The following is a 12359-nucleotide window of genomic DNA, read 5'->3' on the forward strand; positions in this document are numbered from 1 at the left end:
GGGGGCCGCTGCGCCCCTAAGGCTCTGCAGCTCTGCAACAACCCTGAGGGCTACCTGGCTGCCTACAGCCTCCTGGCTATCTTCCAAGGTAACCCGTCCCCACCACCTTGCCCTGAGCCGCAGGGCTGCTGCCCTCCTCTTCACCTTCCCTGTGGGACCCGGCCCCTGCAGGCCTTCCGCTGCCCTGGGTGCATCTTGCTCTCCATCCTGGAGCGGCGGGGGAAGGCAGGGGAAGAGTGGTGGCGATTCGGGTGGTGGGTGAGGGGGGGCAGAGTTCCTCCAGCTGCCCGAGTCTGGTGCTGTTGCTGAAGAGTGACAGTAGTGGTTTCACAAGGGAAAGAAAGTACCCTAGTGCCCTGGGTAGGGAAGTTGCTCATACAGTATTACTCCTTGTACTTCACTCTGTTCCTCCTTTTTTTCTTTTCCCGCTTACCTTTTTGACTACTTTTTGTCTGTGGTCCCATCAAGCTCTGTGCTTCATGCTCTTGCCTACACTGTGTCCCCACTGCTCACAGGGAGGTATTGCTCCATATGCGCCTCACAGGTTGAGACATAGGAGCCACGGAATAAAACACATGATATAAACCAATAGACAAAACTGTAGTGCCTTAGCATGTACTTCCTGCCAATTAAAAAAGTACCTTGGCATGGTTGGGTGGGACTTTGGGTGATTAAGATGGCTTTAAAAAAAACTGGTTTTGATCTGTGGATCCCAGTGCAGCCATCTGTCTAACACTTAGAACTAACAGCTTAACTTAACCTTGGGGGGAACCTGAAGTTTAGCTTGCTCTTAATTTCTGTTGTTCAGCTTCAGATAGTCTTGTCCATATTTTTTGTTTTCTGTAACAAGATTTGTTAGGGCCTTGGCAAGCCTTAGGGTTGGAAAGTAGTAATAATGGCTGAGGGAGGGGAAGTATTAGTGTACCAAGGGTACAAACTTGAGGTTTGTAAAGCTTAGATATTTGGGTGTCAAATGGAGCTATTGGATTAATGTTCAGAACCCTTCAACTTTATTGGGCTAGCTAGAAAAGAAAATGTTTTCTGAAAAATTATGAGGCTTTAAAGCTCATTCTTGTTGCTCATAAAGGATGAGACTGCTGTAGAGGGGTGGGGGAGATGCAGAAGAAGAGATTCAGTGCTAGAAGAGCAGGCAGCCTATGCTGAAGACTTAGAAGCAGGATATGAAGATGGATATGAAGACTAGAAGCATGGATATGGATGGCTGTGTTGCTGCCTGGAACGACACTGAGGTAACTGGGACCGTCTGAGGAGAGCTGAGCAGGAGATTCTGCTTAACACCTAGAAGGATCTGACTGCTATTTGTGTTGCTTGGAAAATCCTTAGAAGAACCAGTGTCCCTCAGTATGTGTTTCCATGAACTCTTTCTCATTTCAGCCTGTTCAGAATCTGATCTTTTCTTAGCATACACCTGTTGTGTTAGAAAATAAGTATCTAGGGAGCTTTGGGCAGGGCATGTTGTTCCTTGCTTGTATTTGAAAGGCCATGCTACAGCTGGTAGGACCAGGAGGTGATTGCTGTTGCAGTTGTCCTGCTGTTAGCTCAAATGTATTTTCTCTAACATAGTAAAAAGAAAGGGAGGGGTGGAAGAACTTACATAACAGATTTAAATGGCAGCTGAGAAGTGGAAGACTTTTATATCATGCACGTATATTTTTGTAGCTTAAGAATATGGAAAGGCAACCAAAAATGCCCTGAATGTGACACTGAAAAGTTTCAGATTATATTACACTAGACAAAGCGTCTTGAATATTTCCAGCACTTCCAAATTTGCTATAGCAATATTTCTTAAAATCTGGTTTGCTGTGCTGATCTGATAATCTGCTCAGCTGAATAACACATTCAGTATCATTTAAATTTTTATCTGTTATTACTAGTGTGGATAGGTTGCCAATCATAAAAAGGTCTTGTATCATAAGAATCTCTGTCCCCTTAGGATGCTGTGGGTGTTGGTTATGCCACTTATCCGAGTCTTGGTTCCGTTATCTAACTGTAGATGTATGCCAGACCTCAGAGAGGTACCTATCTAATCTAGTTCAGATTTAGTGCCTTAATGTAAGGAAACTTCGGATGCTTGTTTTGAAAGCTGATGTAGGCATGGCTGTTATAGACCTTGTGGCATTCTTAATGATGTGTTATCTGGATTTTCTGAACGAGTACCTTGCCTTTGGGCACTGAAGACTCAAGTTGCAACTGTCTTTGAGAAGCAGAAAAAACAAGTAATTTTCAGACAAGAAATTCAGTGCTGCATGTGAAACTGCAAAAATATTCAGGTCTTGCAGCTTCAGAGTTCAGATAAGAGTTCATACAAAACACAACTGGGATTTTGAAGTTCTGTGAGCTACTACTGTACTCTAGCTTTGGGTCTAATTATTTAATTTACCCTCCAACTTACAGAAACCATCACTGAAGAAGATAAAATATATCTATAAAACTTGCTAATGTACTTCTAGGAAAGTTTATTTCCTGATGTGCTGAGGAACAATGAAGTAATCCTTAACACACTTTTGATGTATATAAATTGTTATACTAGACTTTTTACACAATGAGTGAACATAGTAGGTAGTTGTCTGCAGTGACCTGGTACATGTGTGTAGATTTCCATACGTGTGTGTCTAACTGAAGGCATGTATTTATTAGTTATTTTTTAGCTGCCCTAGAAAAGAGGTTATTGTTATCATTAGTACCTGATTTGCTGTATTTCAGCTTCTCAAAGATTCCAGGTGAAACGTAACTCTTCATTTCTGGCTGTTTCTGTTTCAAGTACATGTGAAACCTGTATTTCCAGAATAGAAAACACTTCTTTGCATAGTATGTGGTTACATGACTAATACCTGCTTTCTGTATGGCACTTAGAGTTGCATAAATCTATGATTGCATCTTGTAATACAATAACCGGATGTGTTGCAGTTCATAGCTGTAGTAGCAAACAAGGTAGAAGTTACCTCACTGTTTTGAGTACAAGAAGGACTGTTTATTCCTCATGTCAGTAATAATTTTATTAAATAAAACAGAACCACTGTTTGAGACTGGTCCAGTCTAATCTGACTGAAAACTTTAGACAGTACTAGTATTTTATACCGAGATTATATTTGTTACTGGAAGGACTCTTTTGTTTTTTTTCTTTTTTGATTGGGTGTCTGCGAACCACTGCTTTAAAGCCACCATACTTAGAATAATTGTAGAGTATGTTTTTCTGTTAAATGGATGAAGAAAAAATACTCTTGTTTTTCATTAGAGCAAATGAAGTTGGCTTATGATTAATCTGGATTTTGTGGGTCAGTACACACTGTTCCTAAACTAACAGATGTGTCAGGACAACAACGTTTTTGATGAGAATAGTTAAAAAATAATTTCTATACTAGTATTTAAGTGTTGAGATGTCCTTGTAGGATTTGTTTTTCTGATCAAGTTAGTATCAGCCAGGTTCCATCTTTCCTGAAGAGGCTTTTGTGATTAATCCCTAGATGATAGCATTGGAGAAGTTATACTGCCATTCATCACACCTGCATTTTTACACATGAAAACTAATTATCCAATAAAATTAAGTGCAAGGTTTATGGCTTTTAGGATGTAAATTAAAGGTGACAACTTAAACCACAGGTAAAAGACAATGTCTCCTAGTTCTGTAATCAACTTGCCACATAACACACCTACTTCATGTGAATGCTTTAAGGCCTTAGTAAATGTTTGAAGTGCTGGCAAATGAGAGAAACTTGTTTGTTCATTCCTTCATGCTAGTATTGTTCTTTGGTCAATGCTCCTTAAGAAGAAAAGAAGAAAGCTGCCAAATGTATAAATAATGGCAGTGGAGTAATATCCAAGTACTTCTGTGGATCCCATATGAATTTAAGTGTGGTGGTCAGACTGACAGGTGAAATTGTCATCCTTAATAAAGAGGCCATAGTAGGGTATTAGAAAATTAAGGCTGTGCTGAGAGCTGCCTCCTTACAGAAAGCTGAAGTGTTTAGTTATGGTGGGGATTGCACTGATAAGAAAACAGCTGGTTGATTACGGATTTGGAGTAAATTTTTTTCATATGTAGAGCACTCTAGGCAGATCTGTTGAAGTTCGTCCTGTGTAGTTGCGCTTCTGGATGGTGCAATGCTTGTTGAAAACTAACTTAAGTCCATTGCTATCCCAGCCATCAGTCCTTCTGTTCTTGGAATGACAGTAAAGAATCGTGTTTGATTTTTAGAAAGAGGAAGGATAACTGTAGGGCCTGTGTCATGAGAGATGCTCATCAGTCATCTGTGAGGTTACAGAACTCTTTTATTTGCAACTGTGACTCGAAGACTTCCTAACTTTTTTCCAGGGTATGTATTTTATTACGGGTGCAGTTTAATTAGACTACTGTGAAGTTATCTGACACTGTTATGAAGTACAGCTATTCATCTCACTTGTAACAGAATCCTATTTTGGGACTGTTAAAAGTGAACTCCTGTAAATTTAACTACTTGGTGTTTCACATACGAACAGAATGTGAGGCAGGATGGGAGATTCAAGTTAGTATCTACAAACAACACTTCTGTAAAAATGGACAGTGTGTATAAGCATGCACTGGCAATTGCAGCTTGCTCGCTTCTACTTTTGGATCAGTTTTTTGGAGTTCGCCGTGCCTAAGTAGGGCAGCTCATGCAAGGCCTGTTCTCTAGGTTGTCTGATACTTCTGCTTCAGGGAACTTTGAGATTCAGAGGGCAAGCTTTTTCTCTCAGTTAAAGTAAATTGCCTCAGTTGCTCTGAAGCAGGTGCAAAGCATTTTTAAATAGCTTTACAATTTTTATATTATAGGGAAGGATGTCTGTTCAAAAGCCTTCTTGTATTTTCCCTTCATGATGGCAGGGAGGAGATGATGTTTGACAATCATCATTTGAAAGCTGTGTCCTAAACTTGCTTCAGTCATAGCTTGTATTCTAATGCAAGTCATAACCTTGACTAATTTCCTTTTAATGTGTACCGTATCTTATGACACTGTAATGTATTCTCTTTGAAATCTGTCTGTGCTTCAAACTGGATCTGGAACCTTAATACACGAACAGAGTTTGAGGCATGGTATTTTGCTGGCTTAATACTTGAGTGTTGAATCTTCAATGCCCACAGGAGAGAACAAAATTGAATAGGTCCTATGCAGTTTGGCTGGCTTAAGTTGGCACTGTATCAATCCCCTACATACCTGGATTTTAAAGCTAATAAATAGCTTAAAATGTAGCTTTGTAAATATATTCATTTTAACCCTTCCATCACACAATGGTAAGTTTATCCTTGCAACTCTATGAAATTAAAGTATCTTTGACTAACTATCTCCTTTTTCTTTTGTAGGTATTGTGGTAAATGGCCTGATTAACATTAGTATTTCAACAATTGAGAAGCGTTATGAGTTGAACAGTTCCCTCACTGGCTTAATCTCTGCAAGCTATGACATTGCTTTTTGTATACTGTCACTGTTTGTATCTTTCTTTGGAGAAAGAGGGCACAAACCACGATGGCTTGCTTTCTCAGCATTTATGCTAGGATTGGGCTCACTTATATTTTCCTTACCACACTTCAGTAGTGGAAAATACCACTATGGAGCTAAACTTGAAGGTAAGCTTATCCTTATGTTTTGAAAATGATTAAAAAAAAAAAATCTCTGTAGCAACTTGGTGCAACTCTTAATTTGGCATAACATAGTTAATCTCTGTCAAAGTCCTAAAAATAGGGTATTATTTCTAAAACTGAAAATAAAATTATTCTGTGAAATCCATAAGTTCAAGAGCTGTCCCTCTGCACAGTGAACTTTCTTTTTCAGAAAAGATTTGAGTGTCAATATCAGTTCTTGCTCATAAGCAACACTAATAAAATGCTTTTTTTGACTTGTGTTGATGAATGCAATTAAAATTCACTTTGAGTAAAAAATGATGTGGCACTTCTTTTTCAATAGGAATGCAGGTTAGGTCAGTGATGTAGAATAAATGTTAAGGGAAGGCTGTTAGACTTAATCTTGTTGAAAGTTGACTACATGTTGCAGTTCTGGGTTTTGAACTATTAAGGGCATCTTGAGTAATTCATTAACAAGTTTAAGTTCTTCTAAAATGTTGATTAAAACTTGTGGGTTTCTTTGAAATAAAGAGGGAACAAACAGTACTGAATTATACTGAACTAAGCAGTACTGAAATAGCGGGAGTAATCAGCTCTCAGATCTTACATATCTTTTCTTGTAAAACAAGACTTTAAGTGCAGTCTGCTTAATGCCAATTATTTGTATCTCAACTTAGTGGCACACCTGTAATTAACAAAGAAACATCCAGATATCTTTAAAGCAGGATGACTTAATCTTTTAGGATTGTATTAATTGTTATTGCAGTGTTTAATCAGATTTATGCCTTCAATGACTAAGCATATTAGAGTGCTCACTAAAAAAAATGGGTAGCTATTAAGCAATCTGATGGAAGGTTCTCAGTCTTCCAGCTGTTGATTCTCAAATTAGTTTTTTTAAGTGTTAATCACATATCACTCTTCCATGAGCTGTCCAGACATTGACCATTAGTTAAATAACTTTGGTAAGCTATTGTTCCTCATCTAATAAATGAGCATCTGAGGCAGAAGTTAATTGAACTTTTAATGGAACAAGGCCAAAAGAAAAAACTCTTCAGTGTTTGGAGGCTATGAGCAGATAATTACTTGTTACCCCTTAGTAGAGGGGCAACAGCTTACTTGCTCCTGGCTCTGTTACAGTCCCATTTCTCTACAGTTTCAGTATTACCCGCCCTACTTCACTAGTATGGAAGGGAAGCTGAATTTAATACAAAGAAAGTTCCAACCTGATTGTAGGTTTCTGTAATTGAAACAAGATACTGACAGGGTGGGAGTGTGAAGGGAGATGGCCAACTACTGCAACTGATCTTTCCCCCTTCTACCAATTTTGGTCAAAATCTCAAAAAATCTGTTCCTGTTTCATCAAACATTTGCCACTTCATCCACCATTAAAGATGCTGTAGGTGTTGATAACTTAGGGCTCATGTTCTATGTGGACTTCTGACAAAAAAGGGAAAGCTTTAAGTGGAACGTGTGCATTCTTCTCCATGGCACTGTAAGATGACTGAATTCATGCTATTTTTACTGCTGTAATGCAGTTACCTATGCTGTGACTGTGGTGAGCAGATTTAAGGGCTTATGCTGACTTAAACAAAATGCTATCAAAGATAAATGACTACAGAGTGCAGGGAATGTCTGCACCATAACAGACTCAATGTAAATCTGCAGGTGCTGTGCAACAGCATCCTGTAACAGTTAAGTTAACTGCAGTAAATGATTTTATAGGATGTCTGGTTTAGCTAGTTCTGATGTTGATGAAGCATCTTAACTACACTTTGGTTGCAGAATTTAATAGCACCACACCCCAAAAAACCTTCCTTGTTGCTTATTTGTTTGGATGAATAGCTTATAGAGATTTTAATGCATTGGGAGTAAACTCTTTTATTTGATGCTTTGTATTAAAATCTATGACCTAATTTATTTTTGAACAGGTCCTAGTTGGTTACTTGATTATTTATGTTCATCTTTTATATGTAAGTACAGTGCAGGACAACATTAAAGTGTAGTTCAGTGCAATATTTGATATGGCTGCCAGATTAATTAATAGATCTAGTCTAGAATACAAAACACAACTAGCCTCCAGTATAAGGCTTAGAGAATTCCTGGAACTTCCTGTTTTACCTTGAGATACTAATTTTTTTATTCTGAGTATATACACATCCTACTTACAAAACCATTCCACTGGAAATATTTATCATAATAACACTCTTTAGAAATAGTTTAATCCATTTCATATTGAAAGAGTAGCTAACTAATGGTCTACTTATTTACAAAAATTTTGAGCCACAGCAAACATGTCTTGGCTAATCTCCAGAAAGGCTTCAGACTCAAAATATGTAACCTAGATGTAATGAGCTATTTGTTCTGATAACTTTTTTAGGTTACATAGGGTCTTCAGTGTTTTAGCTGGCTCTGGTATTTGTAGTCAGGAGCTCCATCTAGTGGTTTGTCTGTAATGAAACCATTCTGTATTTGATTACCTGTAGACGGCACAGAGGACTGTAAAAACTGCAGATGCCTAAAGCAATGTACTTTTAAACTTCCGTCTCAGATCTTATTGAAACATGTTTAAATTCGTAAAAGACGTCTGTCACAGCAAATATGAAATGCAGATCTTCATTTGACAGAATGAAGATAACTTTTTTGTGAGGATGTGGAGGAATATAAAATGTAAGTCTAATCCACTGACTTTTAGAAGGGAAAACAAGTTTAATGACAAAAGGTAGTTAAAAATGGTCAGCCACCCATCTTAAACTTCTCCCAGAGCTTGGCTTATCTCAGTTAGACTTTCTTGATCATGTAAAAGCCAGTGCCTTCTCTCTCCACCATTCTTATGACAGCAGCAAACAGGCTTGTGGATCTAATCCAGGTTAGATTTAATCTGCATCACTTTACCAATCTGTTTAAACCTTGGACTGGTACAAGAAGGGGATAATGTAAATGGCTGAGGTAGAGAGAGTAAACTGTTGTTTGATGGCAGTTTTGGCTTATGCTGGTTTAAACTGATCTCATAGTTTTGTGGTAAATCATCTTTGCTTTTAAAATGTTTCTTTGAAACATGAAATATGGTCCATGACTCCACTCAGTAAGTGCATGTGTACTTGCTGACTTTAAAAAAAAAAAAGGTCTGATAGCTGATGCAAATAAAAGGATTATAATTGTATTGAAATGCATATTGACGGTTCTCTTAATTCTGTAGTTAGACCTGATTATGTGGTTCTGAAAACAAACTAGTGTCATAAGCTTCTCTCATCTCAATGTCACGATAAATTTCCTAGGGCACATAAATTGAAGAGCTAGAAAACTGAAGGAGAGAGGCTATAATCAATTAGTTACACAATGGCACAGGCTTTTAGGTTGATATGAACTGAGACATTGGGGGTGGAGATGGGGATTCATGAAGAACCACAGTCTGTCAGAGTTTGATTGCTATTACCGTATGTAATCTGTTTATTTCATGAAGCTATTTCTCATCTCAAATTAGGCTACACTTTTGTTGTTTAACATCGTTCATGGCGTTTTCTTGCTCTGCATTTCTTGTTTTCTGATGTGTATATTTTAACAAGATACCATTATTTGTGTACTACAATAAAATAACTAGCTAAATGCTGTTTTAGATTTGCCCAATAGGTATTAGAGGCTAACTTATAACTACAGATATATTCTATATATGTGCTGTACACGAATATGTGTATGTTAACAAGATATTGTAGGACATGGTGTCCTTCTGTAGTCTGTTTTAGATGCTCTGCATGTAAATAGTACAAAGTTAACCTGATTTAAGACATAATTTCCTGCAGAAAAGAACAATGTTGCTAAAGAAGGCAGATTGACAACAAATGGAAAATATACTCTAAAAACTTTAATTTTCAGAGTAGTGATTCATAATAAGATGTTCCCCATGTGGCTTCAGTACAGCATTAAAATGAGTATTGTTCCTAAGTGGAAAGGAAGGAAAAATCTTAATGACTCCTCCTCTTGAAGTTTTCCCATCATTCTGTGGGAATTTCCCATCACTGTGTTGGCCAGTGTCTGCAACAGCACTGAATCACCTGTTGTGTGCTACGTGACTCCACCACCACTATGGTGCTGTTCCTTCTGGAGGAAGGCATGATGAAACCCATGGATGCCTTTATGATAACATCTAACAGTGTAGACAGTTCTCTTTGAATATGTGCTGTGTGGCAAGCACTTCCTTGTGTTTTATGTCCTGTGAACCTGAAGTGTGGACAAGCTTGCCCTTTGTTTGCTTAAGTAAAAAGTCTTCTCAAATGTAAAAGGACCTGAGAGAAATGATGTAATAATTTTGTAGCAAAATATTGAGAATTAATCAGTCTACTCATCTGATCTGAAGGGTGTTTTCATATTTGCTCAGTATGGCATGTTTCTACCAAACTGATGGGTTTATCCTCTTCCTTAGGGTTTTATGCTGTTCCGTGGAAAAACCTGGAAAGAACCAAGCTCCTCTTTTTGATCTTGTCACTTGGGACTGTCTGCCACTAAATGTGCAATGATAGCAAGAGGAAGGAGAAGAGAAAACATACTCCCTGTCTTCACTTCCTCTTTTCTCTTCCCTCCTCATAGTGCCAAACATTACAAGAGCAGGCGCAACCTTAGTCTGTTCTGCCTCTGCTTACCTCTTTGTGTGTGTGGACAAGTACAGAGGCTTTAGATCAACTTCTCATTCTGGAGATACAGCAGTGTGTGCTCTATGAGAGATAGTGGCGTGGTTTTTAAGTTGTTGGGGTTTTTTTGAGGGAAACACTTCTCAAAGCAGTGTGTGAGAAGGGAGGATTATCTTTGTTTGTGACTCTGATGACTGCACTTTCCTCTCCAGTAGACTGCACTTTCCTCTCCAGTAGTCCAACTTTCCTCAGGTTGTTCAGGCTGCTCTGCTCTTCACTCTGGAAGTTGTTGTTAGTGCTCCTCAGAATCATTATAAAGTACAAGAACAAAATGAAGCATCTGTTACCTAGGAGTATTCACTAACCTGCTGAATGACCATTTGACAGTTTTTTTTGCATACATCTGGTCAATAATGCTTTCAAACAAGCCAAAATGTTTTAATAAGATTATTTTATCCATCTTTCCTTCCTGGCAAGGAAACAAAAACCAAGATGTGATAGTATTTCTTTTGAGGGGTATGATATCCTAGAAGGTTAGGGCACTGTCATATAGAGTATATTAGTAGGCCTGAAGATTAAAATGGGAGCCTGGCACTAACAGCACTTCATATGTAGTTTAGCTTTCAGTACAGGTTTTTCTTCAGGTGGACTGTGATGAGCTGGGTAACAGAATTTTAAAGACTTGCTGTCTCTCTTTCAGACACCTGTCGAATTCCAGGAACAAGCTCTGCTAACTTCACTTGCAGTGCCAGCACAAAGTCTTCACTTCCCAACTATCTGTATGTCTTTATCCTGGGACAGCTGCTGCTGGGAGTTGGAGGAACTCCACTGTATACGTTGGGGACAGCTTTTATTGATGATAGTGTCCCAAAACACAAGTCTTCCCTTTATATAGGTAACTTTTAAAACTGTTTATAACATATTGCTTGGATAGATCATAGACTGCAATGCCTTACAAATGCTATTATGAGTTCCTCTAATCAATCTTGTCATTGTTTACTTATGTTCAAAAAGTGTTTCTATATCAATTACTGTGCAAGTTAGGTATTAGTCTGCTATAAGTGTCACGTCTTTTCAATAGTTATTTTGCAGAGCACGGTGAGGCTACTTTGTGCACCTCTCCTGCTGTTTTTTTTTGTCAGTAACTGAAAGTGATTAAGTGGTTAACGTAGCCTGCCTGTTAACAGAGTAAGTTGTAGCAAAAATTTGCTTTTTACTGTCACAGGTGTTAAACTACTGTATATCAGGTCAGTAGCCACACCTTACTGTATCCTTTTAACAGTTTTATTTATTTACCTTCTAACAGTAGGCTGTCCCCTCAGTGCAAGGACACTCCTGTGGGTCATGTGATCAATGCAGTTCTCTAGCCACATACAAATTTGGCACTTCAGGAGGAAATACTGGAAGTATCTTTCCTTAATTGAAAGTAAAGGGATTGCCTAGAAACATGGAGAAAGCGTTTGTCTTACTGTGGGGCTGTTTGAAAGCTAAGGAATACTAATTCTTAGCAGTGGTTTTTAATCTTTCCAGTCAGCATTCTCTGGGTTATGTGCATTTTTATTGCCAAGTTCGTTGCAGTCTAAGTGTGTTTTCTATGGGTATGAAGGTATTTGCTATTTTCCCCATTTTATGTGTAAGCTGATAAAAGTATGTTAGCTATACTGGTAACTCTCAGGAGGAATTCAAAGCATCTTAGATTCCTGGACTGTTTTCCAGGCCAAATCAATATTTTAGAGTGCAAAATTGAAATCATCATCTATTTGCATACAGTTCTAGCTTAACTGTTCCAGGCAAACCACTTCATTTGATGCCAACAAATAGAATAGTTGCATATGTTAAATGTTAAATAACAAAGACAGCTTTTATTTTTGCTGTTTCTTTATACTGAGAGAGAAGATTACACTTTTTTCTGAGGCTAGTGAAATAAATAGAGGAAAATTAGGGCTGTCTGCATGATTAGGGGATCATAGAATCATAGAATCATTAAGGTTGGAAGAGACCTCCAAGATCATCGAGTCCAACCATCAACCCAACAACACCATGCCCACTAAACCATGTCCCTAAGTGCCTCATCTACCCGTCTTTTAAATACTTCCAGGGATGGTGACTCAACCACTTCCCTGGGCAGCCTGTTCCAATGT

General features: G+C 38.3%; 1 protein-coding gene across 1 annotated transcript in view; it reads left to right on the top strand.

Moving 5' to 3' along the window:
- LOC103920879 (solute carrier organic anion transporter family member 4C1-like) overlaps nucleotides 1-12359 on the top strand; it is a gene marked incomplete at its 5' end in the record, with an annotated part of 19466 nt that continues 7107 nt past the window's right edge. Inside the window, 3 exons of the mRNA XM_009328736.1 lie at nucleotides 1-88; nucleotides 5339-5602; nucleotides 10919-11113. Coding sequence (XP_009327011.1) covers nucleotides 1-88; nucleotides 5339-5602; nucleotides 10919-11113 — 547 coding nt within the window. The remainder of the gene's footprint in view (nucleotides 89-5338; nucleotides 5603-10918; nucleotides 11114-12359) is intronic.

The sequence above is a fragment of the Pygoscelis adeliae genome, unplaced genomic scaffold, assembly GCF_000699105.1.
Source record: "Pygoscelis adeliae isolate BGI_AS28 unplaced genomic scaffold, ASM69910v1 Scaffold16, whole genome shotgun sequence".
NCBI classification, from domain to species: Eukaryota; Metazoa; Chordata; class Aves; order Sphenisciformes; family Spheniscidae; genus Pygoscelis; species Pygoscelis adeliae.